The sequence below is a fragment of the Neomonachus schauinslandi genome, chromosome 8 (assembly GCF_002201575.2).
Source record: "Neomonachus schauinslandi chromosome 8, ASM220157v2, whole genome shotgun sequence".
NCBI lineage: Eukaryota > Metazoa > Chordata > Mammalia > Carnivora > Phocidae > Neomonachus > Neomonachus schauinslandi.
Window position 1 is genome coordinate 106,641,643 of NC_058410.1, and position 14,711 is coordinate 106,656,353.

At 49.0% G+C, this 14,711-nt stretch overlaps 2 protein-coding genes across 6 annotated transcripts in view; one reads left to right on the forward strand and one right to left on the reverse strand.

Moving 5' to 3' along the window:
* Positions 1-54: 54 nt before the first annotated feature.
* GTPBP2 (GTP binding protein 2) lies at positions 55-7,714 on the forward strand. 2 transcript variants are annotated; one of them, XM_021691910.2, is made up of 12 exons: positions 55-259; positions 2,017-2,043; positions 2,330-2,514; positions 2,866-2,974; positions 3,155-3,352; positions 3,652-3,826; positions 3,985-4,204; positions 4,621-4,756; positions 4,894-4,952; positions 5,502-5,673; positions 6,080-6,244; positions 6,480-7,714. In XM_021691910.2, the coding sequence occupies exons 1-12, from the start codon at positions 74-76 to the stop codon at positions 6,654-6,656; spliced, it is 1,809 nt and encodes a 602-aa protein (XP_021547585.1). In that variant the 5' UTR covers positions 55-73; the 3' UTR covers positions 6,657-7,714. The 2 variants fall into 2 exon arrangements, with proteins under 2 accessions (XP_021547585.1, XP_021547586.1); XM_021691911.2 differs by lacking the exon at positions 3,155-3,352.
* A 3,360-nt stretch (positions 7,715-11,074) lies between these two features.
* Positions 11,075-14,711, reverse strand: part of POLH (DNA polymerase eta) — a 35,202-nt gene continuing 31,565 nt past the window's right edge. For 3 of the 4 annotated variants that reach the window (XM_021692001.1, XM_021692002.2, XM_021692004.1), the window contains 2 exons: positions 14,315-14,484; positions 11,075-12,546 (listed from right to left, as the gene is read on the reverse strand). In XM_021692001.1, coding sequence (XP_021547676.1) covers positions 11,652-12,546; positions 14,315-14,484 — 1,065 coding nt within the window. In that variant the 3' untranslated portion in view covers positions 11,075-11,651. The remainder of the gene's footprint in view (positions 12,547-14,314; positions 14,485-14,711) is intronic. The other variant, XM_021692003.2, reaches the window with a different exon arrangement.

Below are 14,711 nucleotides of genomic sequence, written 5' to 3' on the forward strand. Positions count from 1 at the left end.
GGGGGCGGTGGCGGGGGGGGGGGTGGGGGAGGGGGGGGGGGGGGGCCGGGCGGGGGGCTGGTGGCAGCGGCGGATGGACTCGCGGGTATCGGAGCTGTTCGGCGGCTGCTGCCGGCCCGGAGGGGGCCCGGCCGTGGGCGGAACCCTTAAGGCTAGGGGGGCCGGCGGCAGCAGCGGCTGCGGGGGCCCAAAGGGGAAAAAGAAGAACGGAAGGAACAGAGGGGGCAAAGCCAACAATCCTCCGTACTTGCCCCCCGAGGTGAGCCCCATGAGAAGTGGCGGGTGAGGAGAGGAAACCACTCTTTCCGGTCCCGGGACTCCAGGGAGGCGGAGCAGAGGGAATTGATACCCCCTTCCGGTGTCAGAACACTGTGGGGAGAAGGGAACCCTTCCTTCCGGTCCCAGGACCCCTGGGAGGACTTTCCTTCTGGTGTCAGGACCCCAGGGAGGAAGATTGGGGAGGGAGGATTTCTGGAAGAGGATTCTGATCCAGTAACCTCAGGAGGAGAAGTGGCGAAAGGGTATCCCACTTTCATCCCCTTGGAGAAAGCAAAGTAGAATGCCCTGGCTTCATCCTTCTGCAACAGAAGGGAGACTGCATCCTGGGATGAGAAGGCAGCAGAGTTTTCTAAACTTGTTCCACAGGGGAGGAGGGGAGTACTGGGGAAAAGAGCAATATGTTCCGCCTCTGTCCCTGAGTACACATATACACACGCATAAAAGCAGACAACAGTCAGGCTTAAGTCCTCTTGCCCTTTGTCCTATGAGGAAGTGGGGATGGCTTCCTGCCCCATCTATCCCTAAGGCAGAGAATAACTGCTGTTTTGTCCCTCTTAGGAAAGGAGGACCGAGGGGGAAGAGCCTAAGCCAGTGGTTATCAAACTTTAGCATGTATCAGAATCACCTGGATTGCTGCCTCACCCCTGGAGTTTCTGATTCAGTAGGTCAGAGGTGGGCCTGATACTCCGCATTTCTTACAAGTTCCCAGGCAGTGCTAATGCTACTGGTCCTGGGATCACACTTTGAGAACCATTGGCCTAGACCGTCATCCGTGTACCACTTTTCTGAAGCCACCCATCCTAATTCTTCACCTTTAGCAAAATGATAAAAAGGAAGGTCTTTGTTAATGGGAAAAGAGCTCCCTTTTACTCCATGAGGTAGAGATTGTGGGTGAAGACCTGTTAAGAGCCTGGAAGTCAGAGGGCCTTGAAGAGATGGAATGATGACAGGAAGGGAAAAAGAAAAATGGCCAGGGAGGAGGAGTGCCAAAATGCAGGACAGGCACAAGAAGCAAATCTCTTATCCTGTTGCACCCTAGAGGGGAAGGCTCAGGCAACAGGTTGCTTCTGTGGTGGGTCACCTGATAGAGGGAAGATGTAGAGGAGGTTGTGTGGGTGGATTCAGGATTTCATCTCATCTGAGGCATGTGAATCTGGTTTGTGGAGTCTGTCCCCTTTATTGCATTTCCTGAGTGTCTTCTCTTCATCTCAGCCCCAACTTTGGAGCCCTGCCCCTCATTTTACCTGGGCTAGTCTCTCATCAGGCTTATAGTGACCAGCGCTGAGCTCACCCTTTGGCCCTGGTCCAGAACCTCTTGCAGCCTCTTACGCTTGGTGACATCAGCTGAGAGGGGTGGGCCGGAAGGAAATGGTGTCTCCCAGACCAGTGGCAGAGAATGACCTCAGCAACCTGAACACAGGAAATCTGGACTTCTGGGGACAACAGTTTGAGGCCCCAGGGAGAAGGAAGGGGTGATCTTGCATCTAGGAAGAGTATACCACCAGTAATCAAAGAAAGGAGGGACTAGGTTTTTGTTTCTGGCTCACATGGGTGACTCACTGTATTCTTAGAGGCCTTCAGAGAGGTCCATTGGGAGTGAGTAGAGGGTTTGTGTCTAAGCAGGTGCCACTGAGGTTCCTGCTCTCTCAAGTTAGCTGCCTGGGCCCCAGCAGGAATCAGAGGGAAGTAGAAGTTGGTCAGGACAGTGTGTCAAAACTGCTTTCTGTTTCTTTTCAGGCTGAAGATGGAAACATCGAATATAAAGTGAGTCTTAGGCTGGGGAGGGGCAGGTTGTCCTTGCTGGTATGGGGTGATTTTTTCTGAGATCCTTCCAACCCCATGATGTATAGCAATTTAGGGATATGATTCAGGGTAAAGGCTCTATACCTCATTCTGTTGGAGGGGGACTCGCTGTTTGAGGAGACCAGGGATGAGGGGCTTTAAGTGGGAAGGAAAGGTCCTAGTCCTTACAGCAGGACAGGTGGGAGCATGTGGGTTTAGGAGGAGCATCTCTGACTTGATTTTCTTATGACACCTCACCTGTCCTAAGCTGAAGCTGGTGAATCCATCCCAGTACCGCTTTGAGCACCTGGTGACACAGATGAAGTGGCGGCTCCAGGAGGGCCGCGGTGAGGCTGTCTACCAGATTGGGGTAGAGGACAATGGGCTGCTGGTGGGGCTGGCTGAGGAGGAGATGCGGGCATCCCTCAAGACCCTGCACCGGATGGCAGAGAAGTATGCTTCCCAATCCCTATTCTCTTTACCTAACTGGAGAGGACCTGTGAATACCCAGTCACCTTGGGCCTGAGGGGCCAACGCGGGACTTCCTTCTGCTGCCTGCTCTTGACAAAGGGCTGAAGTGGGGAGGGCTAGTGTTCTGGGTTCCTCCATGTTGGACCGAGGCTTTTTTTGCTCCTTGATTTAAGATTTGTTTGTTTAAAAGGATGTGGGATAGGCTGGAGGGCGGTAGGAAGCGAAGTCACGTGTTGGGAGATGTTGAAAGGCCATTTGGTCCAGAGCCAGGTTGGAAGGTGGGGGGCAGGAGAGTACAGGTGAGATGTGGCAGCCGTGGCCTTGCTCTGACAGGGTCGGGGCAGATATCACTGTTCTCCGGGAGCGGGAAGTGGATTATGACAGCGACATGCCCCGGAAGATTACCGAAGTGCTGGTACGGAAGGTCCCTGACAACCAACAGGTAAGCATACACCCTTCCCTTACCTCTCACACCCTTGCTCCCCAGGAGGGTCACTGGCCTGGGAACCTGGGGGCGTCCAGGTCATTATTTGGTCCCCAGGGAGTGTCACTGCCCTTAACCCACCCGTCCGTGGAGAGACGTAAGGGATTGGAGCCCTTACCTCTCACAATTCATCCACAGTTCCTAGACCTCCGTGTGGCCGTCCTGGGCAATGTGGACTCAGGGAAGTCGACTCTGCTTGGAGTCCTGACCCAGGGAGAGCTGGACAATGGGCGGGGCCGGGCTCGGCTCAACCTTTTCCGCCACCTGCATGAGATTCAGTCTGGCCGAACCTCCAGCATCAGCTTCGAGATCCTGGGCTTTAACAGCAAGGGAGAGGTGCATGCAATCAGCGGGACCCAGTGGGGCCAGACTCTGAGGATGGGATGGTAGTGGTGAAGGACGGAGCCCGAGGACAGAGCCCAAGGGCAGACTTTTCGGAGTAGTGTAGAAGACCCTGAGGGCAGGGAACAAGCTCTGTCTCCTTAGAAAACAAATGGGGAATCAGCTGAGTTAAATCAGATACGGGGCTCAGGGGTAGGAGGCAGGGTCACCCAGTGACTGGTTTAGGTCCTGGCGACTCTTAAAGGGTTGGGGAGGCTGACAGGGGGCACTGAGAGCCCTGGGCTCTGGGCCAGGTGGTGAATTACAGTGACTCACGGACGGCAGAAGAGATCTGTGAAAGCAGCTCCAAGATGATCACGTTCATCGACCTGGCAGGCCACCACAAGTACCTACACACTACCATCTTCGGCCTCACCTCCTACTGCCCCGACTGCGCCCTGCTGCTCGTCAGTGCTAACACTGGGATTGGTACGGGGCAGGGGGGCAGGGACGGGGCTGGTGGGGGGTGCTGACTCTCCTACCCTGAGTCTCCTCGAATCCGGGAGTCAGACGAACTCTCCTGTCCCCCCTGCGCCCTCCCACATTCTCACCCCTCTCCTGCTGCCCGCCTTCCTTCTCTGAGGCAGCTGGCACCACAAGGGAGCATCTGGGGCTGGCCTTGGCCCTGAAAGTGCCCTTCTTCATCGTGGTCAGCAAGGTGGACCTGTGTGCCAAGACCACAGTGGAGAGGACAGTACGCCAACTAGAGCGGGTCCTCAAGCAGCCTGGCTGCCACAAAGTCCCCATGCTGGTCACCTCCGAGGATGACGCTGTCACTGCGGCTCAGCAGTTCGCCCAGTCACCCAAGTGAGCCTTCCTCACTCCAGAGCCCTGATCATGGGGGAGGCTGCCGCGTGGCGTCCCACCCCAGGACAAGACCAGTTCTGGCTCAGTTCTGTGTTTTTTCCGGTTGGGATTGTGGGAGGGAGTCTGCTAGCCAGCCTGGAGGCTTGCTGGTGCCTGGGATGCAGGAGACAAAGTGCTATGCCAGGCATTCGCTGTCTCCCTTGGGCTCCGGGGTGAGCCTTGTGAGCCACATTCCTTGGCTGGCTCACAGAGAAAGGACTCAGAGCTCCTGACAAGGTCAACAGATAGGAGAGAGGTGCCCCTGCCCTCTCCCCCCCACCCCTGCCCCAGAAGCTCCCCATTGCATGCAGGGAGCTCTAGCCTCTGCTTCCTATTAGAAGCTTCCTCATCTGTCCATTCCATGCCTCCCTCTACAGCGTCACTCCTATCTTCACGCTGTCTAGCGTGTCTGGAGAGAGTCTGGACCTGCTTAAAGTCTTTCTGAATATCTTGCCACCACTCACCAACAGCAAAGAGCAGGAGGAACTCATGCAGCAGCTGACGGAATTTCAGGTAATTTGCCACCTGAACGGGCAGTGAGTTGGAGAACTGGGAGGGACTAATTCTGACCGAGCCCTGAGCCTGTTTCAAGATTTTGGACTTGCCAGCCTTACTTGGCTGGCTGTTGATAGCGTTTTCTTTGGCCTCAGGTGGACGAAATCTACACAGTACCGGAGGTGGGGACAGTTGTTGGAGGGACACTTTCCAGGTGAGTTGCTTTGCTTGCTCCCCATCCCCTTCAGCCCTCACATACCCATACACTCCATCATGGCCTTAAGGAGACCTTGGAGTTGTACAGACCGATCTAAACGACGTGCTTGTTTCCGGATTGGGCTTTCACCATGAGAAGAGCTGGAGAAGGCTAGTCTGTTGACTCAGGAGGGAAGAAATAGTATTGCCACTAACTAGAAATCTCCAGGCTCCTGAGGGAGAAGTGTGGGTCTTGAGCCCCAGTTGTATTCACCTGACATCCTTTCCACATAGGGAAATGAGAGATCCCTTAAGACTTTTTTCAAAGCAGAGGGTGTGTTTAGTGTCAAAGCTGCAGATACCTCTCACCGTCACTACTGGCCTTTCCAGGTATTAGCTGTTAGAGTCTGAAGCTTGAACTAGGGCCTCCTCCCCTGCGCCCCGCCCCGCAACCGAGGGAGTCAGCTTAGAAGGGAAAGAACGTTCTGGGTGACCCTCGCAGAGAAGGAGGTTGTTGGGGGTGGGGGGTGCTAAACTGACACCGTGCCGCCTGCCCTCTGGGCCGCAGTGGGATTTGCCGTGAGGGGGACCAGCTGGTGGTGGGCCCCACGGATGATGGCTGCTTCCTGGAGCTGAGAGTATGCAGCATCCAGCGCAACCGCTCCGCCTGTCGTGTGCTGCGAGCTGGTCAGGCTGCTACGTTGGCCCTCGGGGATTTTGACCGTGCACTTCTTCGCAAGGTAAGGTGGGAGGATGGGTTGGAGAGGGAACCCAAAGAGAAGTGCCCGGGAGACTGACTGCTTGAATGAAGCACCTAAGATGCTTCAGAGAAACTCAAAGGAAATAGTCTCTAACCCAAGAAGGTGGTTACATAGACTGTATGAAAAGGGCTTGGAATACTGAGAATGCTTAAATATGGATCATTGTTGTCCAGGAGCCTAGAAATACTCAGCATTAGAAGGATTAGAGGACATGGCAGGGATGAGGAAGAGTTCTAAGTGGAGAGTTTTGAATATTGTCTTCTGAGGTCTTTGTGTTCGAAGTCCTAGAGGAAGAGGTTCAGGAGCTGGAGAGGGTGTGACGGTGGTGGGGGAGGGAGAGACTAATGCAAGGTCTGCCCTTGGTCTGGGGGCTGTGCCTCCGCAGGGCATGGTGATGGTGAGCCCCGAGATGAATCCCACCATCTGCTCAGTGTTCGAGGCAGAGATAGTCCTACTGTTCCATGCCACCACGTTCCGGCGAGGCTTCCAGGTGACAGTACACGTGGGCAATGTACGTCAGACAGCAGTGGTGGAAAAGATCCATGCCAAGGTGAGAGGGACCCAGCCCTGCCGTTTTTCCAGGGAAAAGTTAGAATTCTTCTGCCTCCAGAAAGGAAGGAGGCCTGGCCCCAGACTCACAGAGAACTCCCTGATCCCACAAAGGGGACAGAGCCCCACTCTGGGTGGGTAGAAGCCTGATAGGCCCCTGAGGGTGGAGAGCCAAAGCTCGTAGAGAATGGGATGGGAGGCACTGTCCAGGACGAGTGATGGCGTATCTGCTGCAGGACAAGCTGCGGACAGGGGAGAAGGCAGTGGTACGTTTCCGCTTCCTGAAACACCCAGAGTACCTGAAGGTGGGCGCCAAGCTGCTGTTCCGGGAGGGTGTCACCAAGGGCATCGGCCATGTCACCGATGTACAAGCCATTGCAGCAGGAGAGGCCCAGGCCAACATGGGCTTCTGAACTCCTCCAGGCAGGCACAGCTCCATTGCTGTCCCTACAATACATGAGGTGACTTCTGGCCATGCTGCCCACTGTTGGCGGCTCTGTGTGTTAATAGGCAAGGGAGAGACCGGTGCTCTCTGCCCCATGCTCCCTGCCACCTTTCTGGAGAGGTGCCAAGCTCGGTGTGGCCAGGGAGGGGCAGTCCTGAGGGAGAAGACAGGAGAATTCAGGGCAGTGCTCAGCAGCTGTGTGCCCACCTGGTTGGCTCATCAACCCTGGCAACCCCATGGCCTGTCTGCTGGAGGGAGCTGACCACCGCCACCTTGGCCCCACTGTCGAGACTGAGCATGATTCGCCGGTGTGGTCCCTGCACTTCAGGAATTGTCACAACAACTGGGGGTGGTCCTCGAAAGCACTCCTTTTTCTATACCTCTTCTCAAGGCCATGTAAGTTGCCCATCTCTACTTGACTGTGGACAAAAGACATTTGCTCCTGGCCATCTGGTGGCCCAGGGTCTGAAGAAATGGCACAGGGACAGAGCTCCCACCTTGTGCTGAGACATGAGGTCTGTTCCTCAGCTTTGTCTCCTTTCCCTTCTTCACTCAAGGGCCATTTCCCATTTCTCTGCTCATAGGCCCCACAGGTGCTATTTGTCGTGCTGGCCCAGGCGTGGGGCTGCCAAGCTCAGGTTTGGCATACCGAAGGTCAGCTGCATGTCAATCAGTCTTGTCCCCTCCTCTGCAGTGATTTGTTGGTTTTAATGCTGGATCAAACAGTGTTTTACTTTCCCAGACGAGTGACTGGGGACCTGACCCACAGCTCCTCATCCTGCCACCCTTTCCCTCCCCTTCCTGCTCCCATGTAAGTCCTCCCTCTGTTGCAGGGAACCTGGAGGAAAGGGAAAGATGTTGCCATATTTCCTACTCTTTTAGGGCATGGACTCCCTCCTTTCCCTTTGTTAATGTCCTGGGTTCCCCGGACTCAGGGATTTGTTGGTTCAGGTTTCTCTGCATATATGTGTGTGTGTGTGTGTGTATATATATATATATACACACACACACACATATACACACACACACACACATATATACATATATATATATTTAAATACACACATATATATTGTACAGAATAAAAAATGTTTTATTGAATACACTGTGCTTATGCTTAAGATACGGGCTCAGCTTCCAGAGCTAGATTCCTCTTCAGGATCAGACAAGTGAAACCCTAACACTGCTGAGCCCTGAATGGGGAAGGAACCCATCTGGTGTCTCATTCACCATTCTTCCTTTCCTCTCCCTCCCATGCGATCAGTGTTCTGGTATTGTGACCTGGCTATTCTGGCCTATTTGCATAGTTCTCAACTGAGCAGAATAGAAAGTGAAACTGCCGCCTTTTCAGCTGAGATAGGTAACCATGCCCCCTGCTGTGGTCACAGTGGTGAGGAGACTGCTCCCATGCCTGTCAGAGATTTGGAGATTAGTGTGCCAGCTACTTAATGAAGAATGGATCTTAAGAGTCTTGGCAATCTGGCCCTCAGACTTTCCCTAGCAATGCAAAATAGCCTGAAGTGAAGTTTACGTAGCCTAAACTGGCTTCTTGGAGCTCTGAGGGCCACCCAGCGAAACCTTAGTCCTTTCTTCCTGTTTCTGTGTTCAGAGTACCTGTCATGTTTTATGGGACTGCATTTTGAGTACTGATCCTTACAAAAGAAATTTGATGATAAATGTGGCCCAAGGTCCCATGAGGCATTCTGTCTACAGGGTTTTTTTTTTTTTTTTTTTTTTTTTTTTTTTTTTAAGATTTTATTTTTATTTATTTGACAGAGAGAGACACAGCGAGAGAGGGAACACAAGCAGGGGGAGTGGGAGAGGGAGAAGCAGGCTTCCCGCCGAGCAGGGAGCCCGATGCGGGGCTCAATCCCAGGACCCTGGGATCGTGACCTGAGCCGAAGGCAGACGCTTAACGACTGAGCCACCCAGGTGCCCCTACAGGGTTTTTTGTTTGTTTGTTTTTAAGAGGGAGAGTGCGTGCCAGCGAGCAGCCGGGTTGGTGTTGGGTGGGCGGGTGGACAGAGAGAGAGAAAATCTCCCAAGCTGGGCCTGACACAGGGCTTGATCTCAAGACCCCAAGATCATGACGTGAGCTAAAATCAAGAGTGGGAAGCTGAACCGACTGAGCCACCCAGGCGCCCCCATCTCCAGGGTATTAAAGTAATAGCTTCCCTAACTATTCAAGCTCTGCTGTTTTTAAAAAATATCACTGGCTTAACTTGCTACCGTAAGAAGCCTGTGGTTGAAGAACTTCCTCTTCCTCCTGTGTTGGGGACTAAGAGCTATTTACTTCCTTCTGTGCAGTTGCTGATAAACAGCTCAGAGAGTAGGTTGTATTCAGCAAAAACGTACTATAGCTTTCACCCAACACTGACTTTTGCATGTCTGTCTGCTGTCCCCTCCACAGGCTAATTGTCAGTATGCTGGGGCAGGGTTGGCATTTCCAAGAAAACAGAAGGTGTGCTGCTGGTATGGTCGTGACTAGTTACCCATTCCCCCCGTCTTGGCCTCTAGAAGTCCAATGAAACCAGAGTTTCTACCACATTGCTTTTCTATATGACTCTTTCCAATCAAAGTGTTCAAAATTTGTTCCACTTAATCTGTATAGTATCCGAAGGAGAGTATTGCTTCATTTTAGGGTTTTTTGGTTTTTTTTTTTACTTTTCACTGGATTAAGAAAGGAAATTTTAGAAAATGATCTCAGTACTTACTTTTTTAAAGATTTTATTCATTTATTTGTCAGAGAGAGAGAGCACACACAAGCCGGGGGGCGGGGGGCAGGCAGAGGGAGAAGCAGGTGGGACTCGATCCCAGGACCGAGGGATCATGACCTGAGCCGAAGGCAGGCGCTTTTACCGACTGAGCCACCCAGGTGTCCCATGATATCAGTATTTAGTAAGACATCTTCAGGAACCAGTGAGCTATACCTTGCTACATGAATGGAACATTTAGGAGGATAAAAAGATGTGTAAAGCAGCCCCTCCCACCACACCAGTGGCATGTACATTTTTACTCCCAGTTCCAGTAATCATCTAAAATTATTTACTACGTATGTTTCATCCAGTGAATCTCAAGCACCTATTATGTGCAAGGCACTGTGAAGAATTCTTGCCCTCAAGAAACTACAAATCTAGTAGGAAAGGGCCATGTACACAGTATTCAACTGCTACAAGAGGAAAATATTTTTGAAGGAAGAAGTAATTTTCTGCTACACTCAGCGTTTTTCAAATGCTGCCCCCTTCTTCAAACTAAATACAGACCCCCCCCCCAATTTATAAATAAGTTTGAAAAGCAGTTCGTTTGTGTATTATGTATGAGAGGAGGGATACGTACACCGTTCTTCCTACTCACTTCCCCCAACACCCCCTAGTTCAGTTCATCTTCAGTTGGGTTCTCTGTGTAACACAAGGTTTCCCATATCAAAAAAGCTGATTTTCCACATAGAAGAATGCAGATTAAGAATACAGTACTATAAACACGGATAAGTGCAGAAAGCTACAATAAACCCTAAGCTAAATATTCAAACATCAGAAGGGAAGACAGGAACATGCCAGTGACCCTGAAAGCCAAGCACTACCTCTTAAGTTTGTACTTTAGGGTTTAAGGAAATGTCATTGCCCTCTACAAACCTGGCTGGCCACGCCATCTTCTAGATCAGTATTTCTCAAACACCCTGGAGAATCCTGTTAACATACAGATTCTGATTCAGTAGGAATGGGGGTAAGGTTGAGACAATTTTTTTTTTTTTTAAGATTTTATTATTCGACAGAGAGAGAGACAGTGAGAGAGGGAACACAAGCAGGGGAGTGGGAGAGGGAGAAGCAGGCTTCCGGCTGAGCAGGAGCCCAATGTGGGGCTCGCTCCCAGGACCCTGGGATCGTGACCAGAGCCGAAGGCAGATGCTTAACGACTGAGCCACCCAGGCGCCCCAAGGCTGAGACAATTTATTTTTTTTTTTAAGATTTTATTTATTTTATTTATTTTTAAAGATTTTTATTTATTTATTAGAGAGAGAGCACATGAGAGGGGGGAGGGTCAGAGGGAGAAGCAGACCCCCCGCTGAGCAGGGAGCCCGATGTGGGACTCGATCCAGGGGCTCCAGGATCATGACCTGAGCCAAAGGCAGTCACTTAACCAACTGAGCCACCCAGGCGCCCGAGACAATTTCTAACAAGTTCCCTGATGACCCTGATGCTGCTGTTCCTCAAAATCACACTCAGCCTAGGAAGATTCTAGAGATGATCTAGTTCTGAGCATGACTTACCCAATCTAAACAGAGTTCCTGAACTGGTCCATTAACAATCTCATTCTACACTAGACCAAATGCAAGAGGTAGAAGGGCCAGTGGCTAAAACTGTGGCCATAACAGGATTTACTTGTTTGAAATGCAGTATTTATTGAGCAGCTTCTGTGTACAGAGCGCTACCCTAAACTAGTTACCACTTTAGGGTTTCAGGTCTTCACCTCATGTTCTCAAACCTCACATTTTGGTCAAAGCATTATCTGAACTGCCCCCATCAAAGAGCTTGGGGAAAATTTTTTAAAAACACGTTTTTTTCTCAGTTCCTATTTTGTGCCATCTTTAAGCCACGTACTTTAAATACACTGTCCTTAATCTCCCATAATCTGTAAGGTTTATCAGTTGTACAGATAAGGAAAGTGCCTCTCCTAGGCTTCGAGGCCCACACATTTGTACTCTGACACTGCCTCCCTAAACTCTGATGATTAAAAACTCAAAGCAGTCATATCTGCAAGATAAGTTAGTTTTTACATCTCTGTCAGCAATGGAATTGGGATCCATGCATGTGAAGAGATGGGAGTTTTAACTCCGCATCTAACTGGGTTATTTCTCTTACTAAAAATTTCATAAAGTTACAGATTTCCTTGCGAAGTGAGCATATTTCCATCTCCTAGTTTCCACGTAAAATATTAAAACCCTGCAGCAAGCCTGAGGGCAGCACTAGTGTGTTAATGGCTTAAAAAATGATTCCAATGTCCGCATGCCCTCAGGCCTAGGGCGTTTATTACTGGAGGCTGAAGGGCTCTTGGGATTTCTTTTGCTTTGAGGAGAACCGGCAGGAACAGCCTGTGAGTTTGAGGAGTGGGGCTGCAAAAAGGATTTCTGCAACTCCAGTGCAAAATGATAGTCCATATGTTCTGGCATCTCCCAGACAAGTACCAGAGAGCCACACTTCTCACAGGGCAGTTGGTCCTCAGCTGCCATAGGACTTGGGGTAGTAGTTGATTTCTGAGCCACCTCCAGAGCAGAGCTGGAAGTTAAAGAAGCAAGCCTGCTTGGGCTGTTCTGGGCCAAATCCATCTCTGTAGGAGTTGTTTTAGAGGATCCTAGCTTCAATGCTGCTTGACAGACAGGGGTGCAGTCTGGATACTCTGCTGGAAGACAGTTTGTTAACTCTTCACGGCTGGACTGTGGATTTTGTGGAGTGAAGAAAACTGAAGGATTATTAAGCTGTTTCTGTTTTAGAAGTAGACTCTTCAGCTTAAAGAAGGGCTCAGTTCCCGTAGTACAACTGGTTTGGAAAGGTAAGGAGGGCTTGGATGGTGAATTGCTCATGGGGGCCTGGGTAGTGGCAGTAAGAGATGACAGTGAAGTTTCTTTGACTTTCTGCTTTTCTGCAGCTTTTTGGAAGAATGATTCCAGAGAAGTGGTTGCTCTCTTAGTGGCTGTCACTGCTGGGCCACATCCCTGGGTCTTAGCTTCTGGACTGGTAACTGGCACCTTTGGCAGAGAACTTGGGTCATTGCTCAAGAAGGTGGTGATGTCTGTGCAAGATGAAGGGGCAGGGGCGGAGAATTTGGTAGCACAGAGAAAGAGCATTTTGAGGGGAGGGGACCTATATAGAAAGTAAAGGAACAAGATTAGCACTAGGTCACATATGCAGTTTGTAAATGACTGGGATTATGATTCTGCCACAAGAGGAAACTATTACTGCAGTGTTCTTAAATATTAGGGCATCAGATTAGTACAGATTCAGTAGACCTGGAATACGCAGAGAATATGCCTTCCTAACAAGTTCCTAGGTGATGCTGATATTGCTGGCTTAGGACCACATCTTGAGAACTGCTGACTTGGTGAACACCTAACCACGTCAGACATACACAAAATGGATCCCCTGACAGCTAGGTATTCATAAGGTATATCAGAAGATATATAAGAGCAGTTATAATTTAGGACTGAGGCAAGAAATTTTAGTCAGGGCAACAAAAAACCTTTAGAATATTTAGATTGGGAATTCTCTTGAAAAAATCCTGTTACCCATTCTGTTTTTAAAGAGGGCACCACCATTATAACCCTCATTCTGACAGACTTGCAACTCGAATTTCTAGAGAATGAAATCCCACAACTGGAATGACCTAACCTAGTCTCAGAAACATTTCAAGAAATTCCTGCCATAGAGTTACTCGTTATGTCTAATTACTCAAATAATTTTCACATGAGTTGAATTTCAGACGATAAAACATGCTTTTATATACAGATTAGTCTCTCGATAAGGTAAAGAGTAAATGCCGTTTTAAAACTGTTATGACAGTATCTCACTATCCCCTGGTTTCATGCTTTTGGACACTCTTATAATCAGATCATTCTGATGCTTCCCTGTCAACAGATTTCACATTCCCGATAAATTATGAGTCTGTCAATTTATAAGGTTTCATATGAACACAGTATCATATTTATCTTTTAGTTCAATGAAACTGTTCAATATTTGAAAATAAACACCTATACCAGGAAGTAAAAGTTAAATAAACTATTCCACACAAAGAACAAAGATTCCAGCTTTAGAGACCCCATCATATTGTAGGTCTGCACATACAGTAGTACCCACAGAGTTAGATAAGCAATAACTTAGGTGTTCAATGAATATTTATTTATTTATTTGTAGTTGACACAATGTCACATTAGTTTCAGGTTAAATTTTATTTTTTATAATCTTCAGTATAGATCTATCAGTAAACAACCAATTTATGTTTCTCACATAATTATATTTCCATTGTGAATTAGGAATACTTTTTTCAATGTAACAGGCTATGTTAAAGGATTCCCATACTGAAAATCATTAATATCTGAGCAATAAATAAACACATTCCAATGATATATTTGGTTATTTTTCATTACCAAATGAAGTGAAATTTAATATGACATTCGGTATTATGCCAGTGGAGCTTGTAATTGAGTTGGGATGTTAGATTGAGATTATCAATAAATACAGGTCGCTTTCATTATCAAGGAAGATAGTTTTAAGATAGAACAATCAAGTGTTGAGAGAGAAGTTCCCAAGTGTATCCTTGAAACTTGACTTCCATACTCACACATGCAATTGGTTGTTCCCTCTGATTGCAGCAAAGGTAGGGATAATATTGGTTTACTTTGCCTCTGAAACCCACCCCTCAGAACTGGAATGCACCAAATGTCGGCACAGAAGCTGTAGTTGAGCTGCCTTATTTCTGGTGTTTCTGTTGTGTTCTGCCATTCCTCTCTGGGATAGGTCCTCCTAGCAAGAGTCACCAAGAACCTACCCCAGCTGGAAAGCTATGTACCCACGAATTTTAGACCAAGTCAGGGTTCAAGTGTCTTCTAAGAAGACAGGCTAGAATTCAACTCACCAGTCAGTTTTGATTCCTGAGGTGTTACAGTTCCTGATGACAGCAAACGCATCATGGCTCATCTTGTGAGCATCATAGCGGGTAAGGGCACAGCAGCGGCGCACGCTGCTGAGACGTTTGTCTCCTTGTACATGAATGCTCACAGCCAACTGGGTGGCCACCCTGTCATTCTGTGGATATAAAAGGATTGAGACCAGAACTAAAGTTCTTGTGAGCATCTGGATTTTATATACTGAACTCATGTGAGAGGAAAATAAGAACCAGGGTGACAGAATGGTTTGGAAATAATCACCCTTAATTAATACTTTAAACAGTGATATGACAAGGATCTTATATGTCCAGAATTACTTTTGGCATAAAGTCCTTTTAAGCTTAAAGATAGATAAATTTCCAGGGA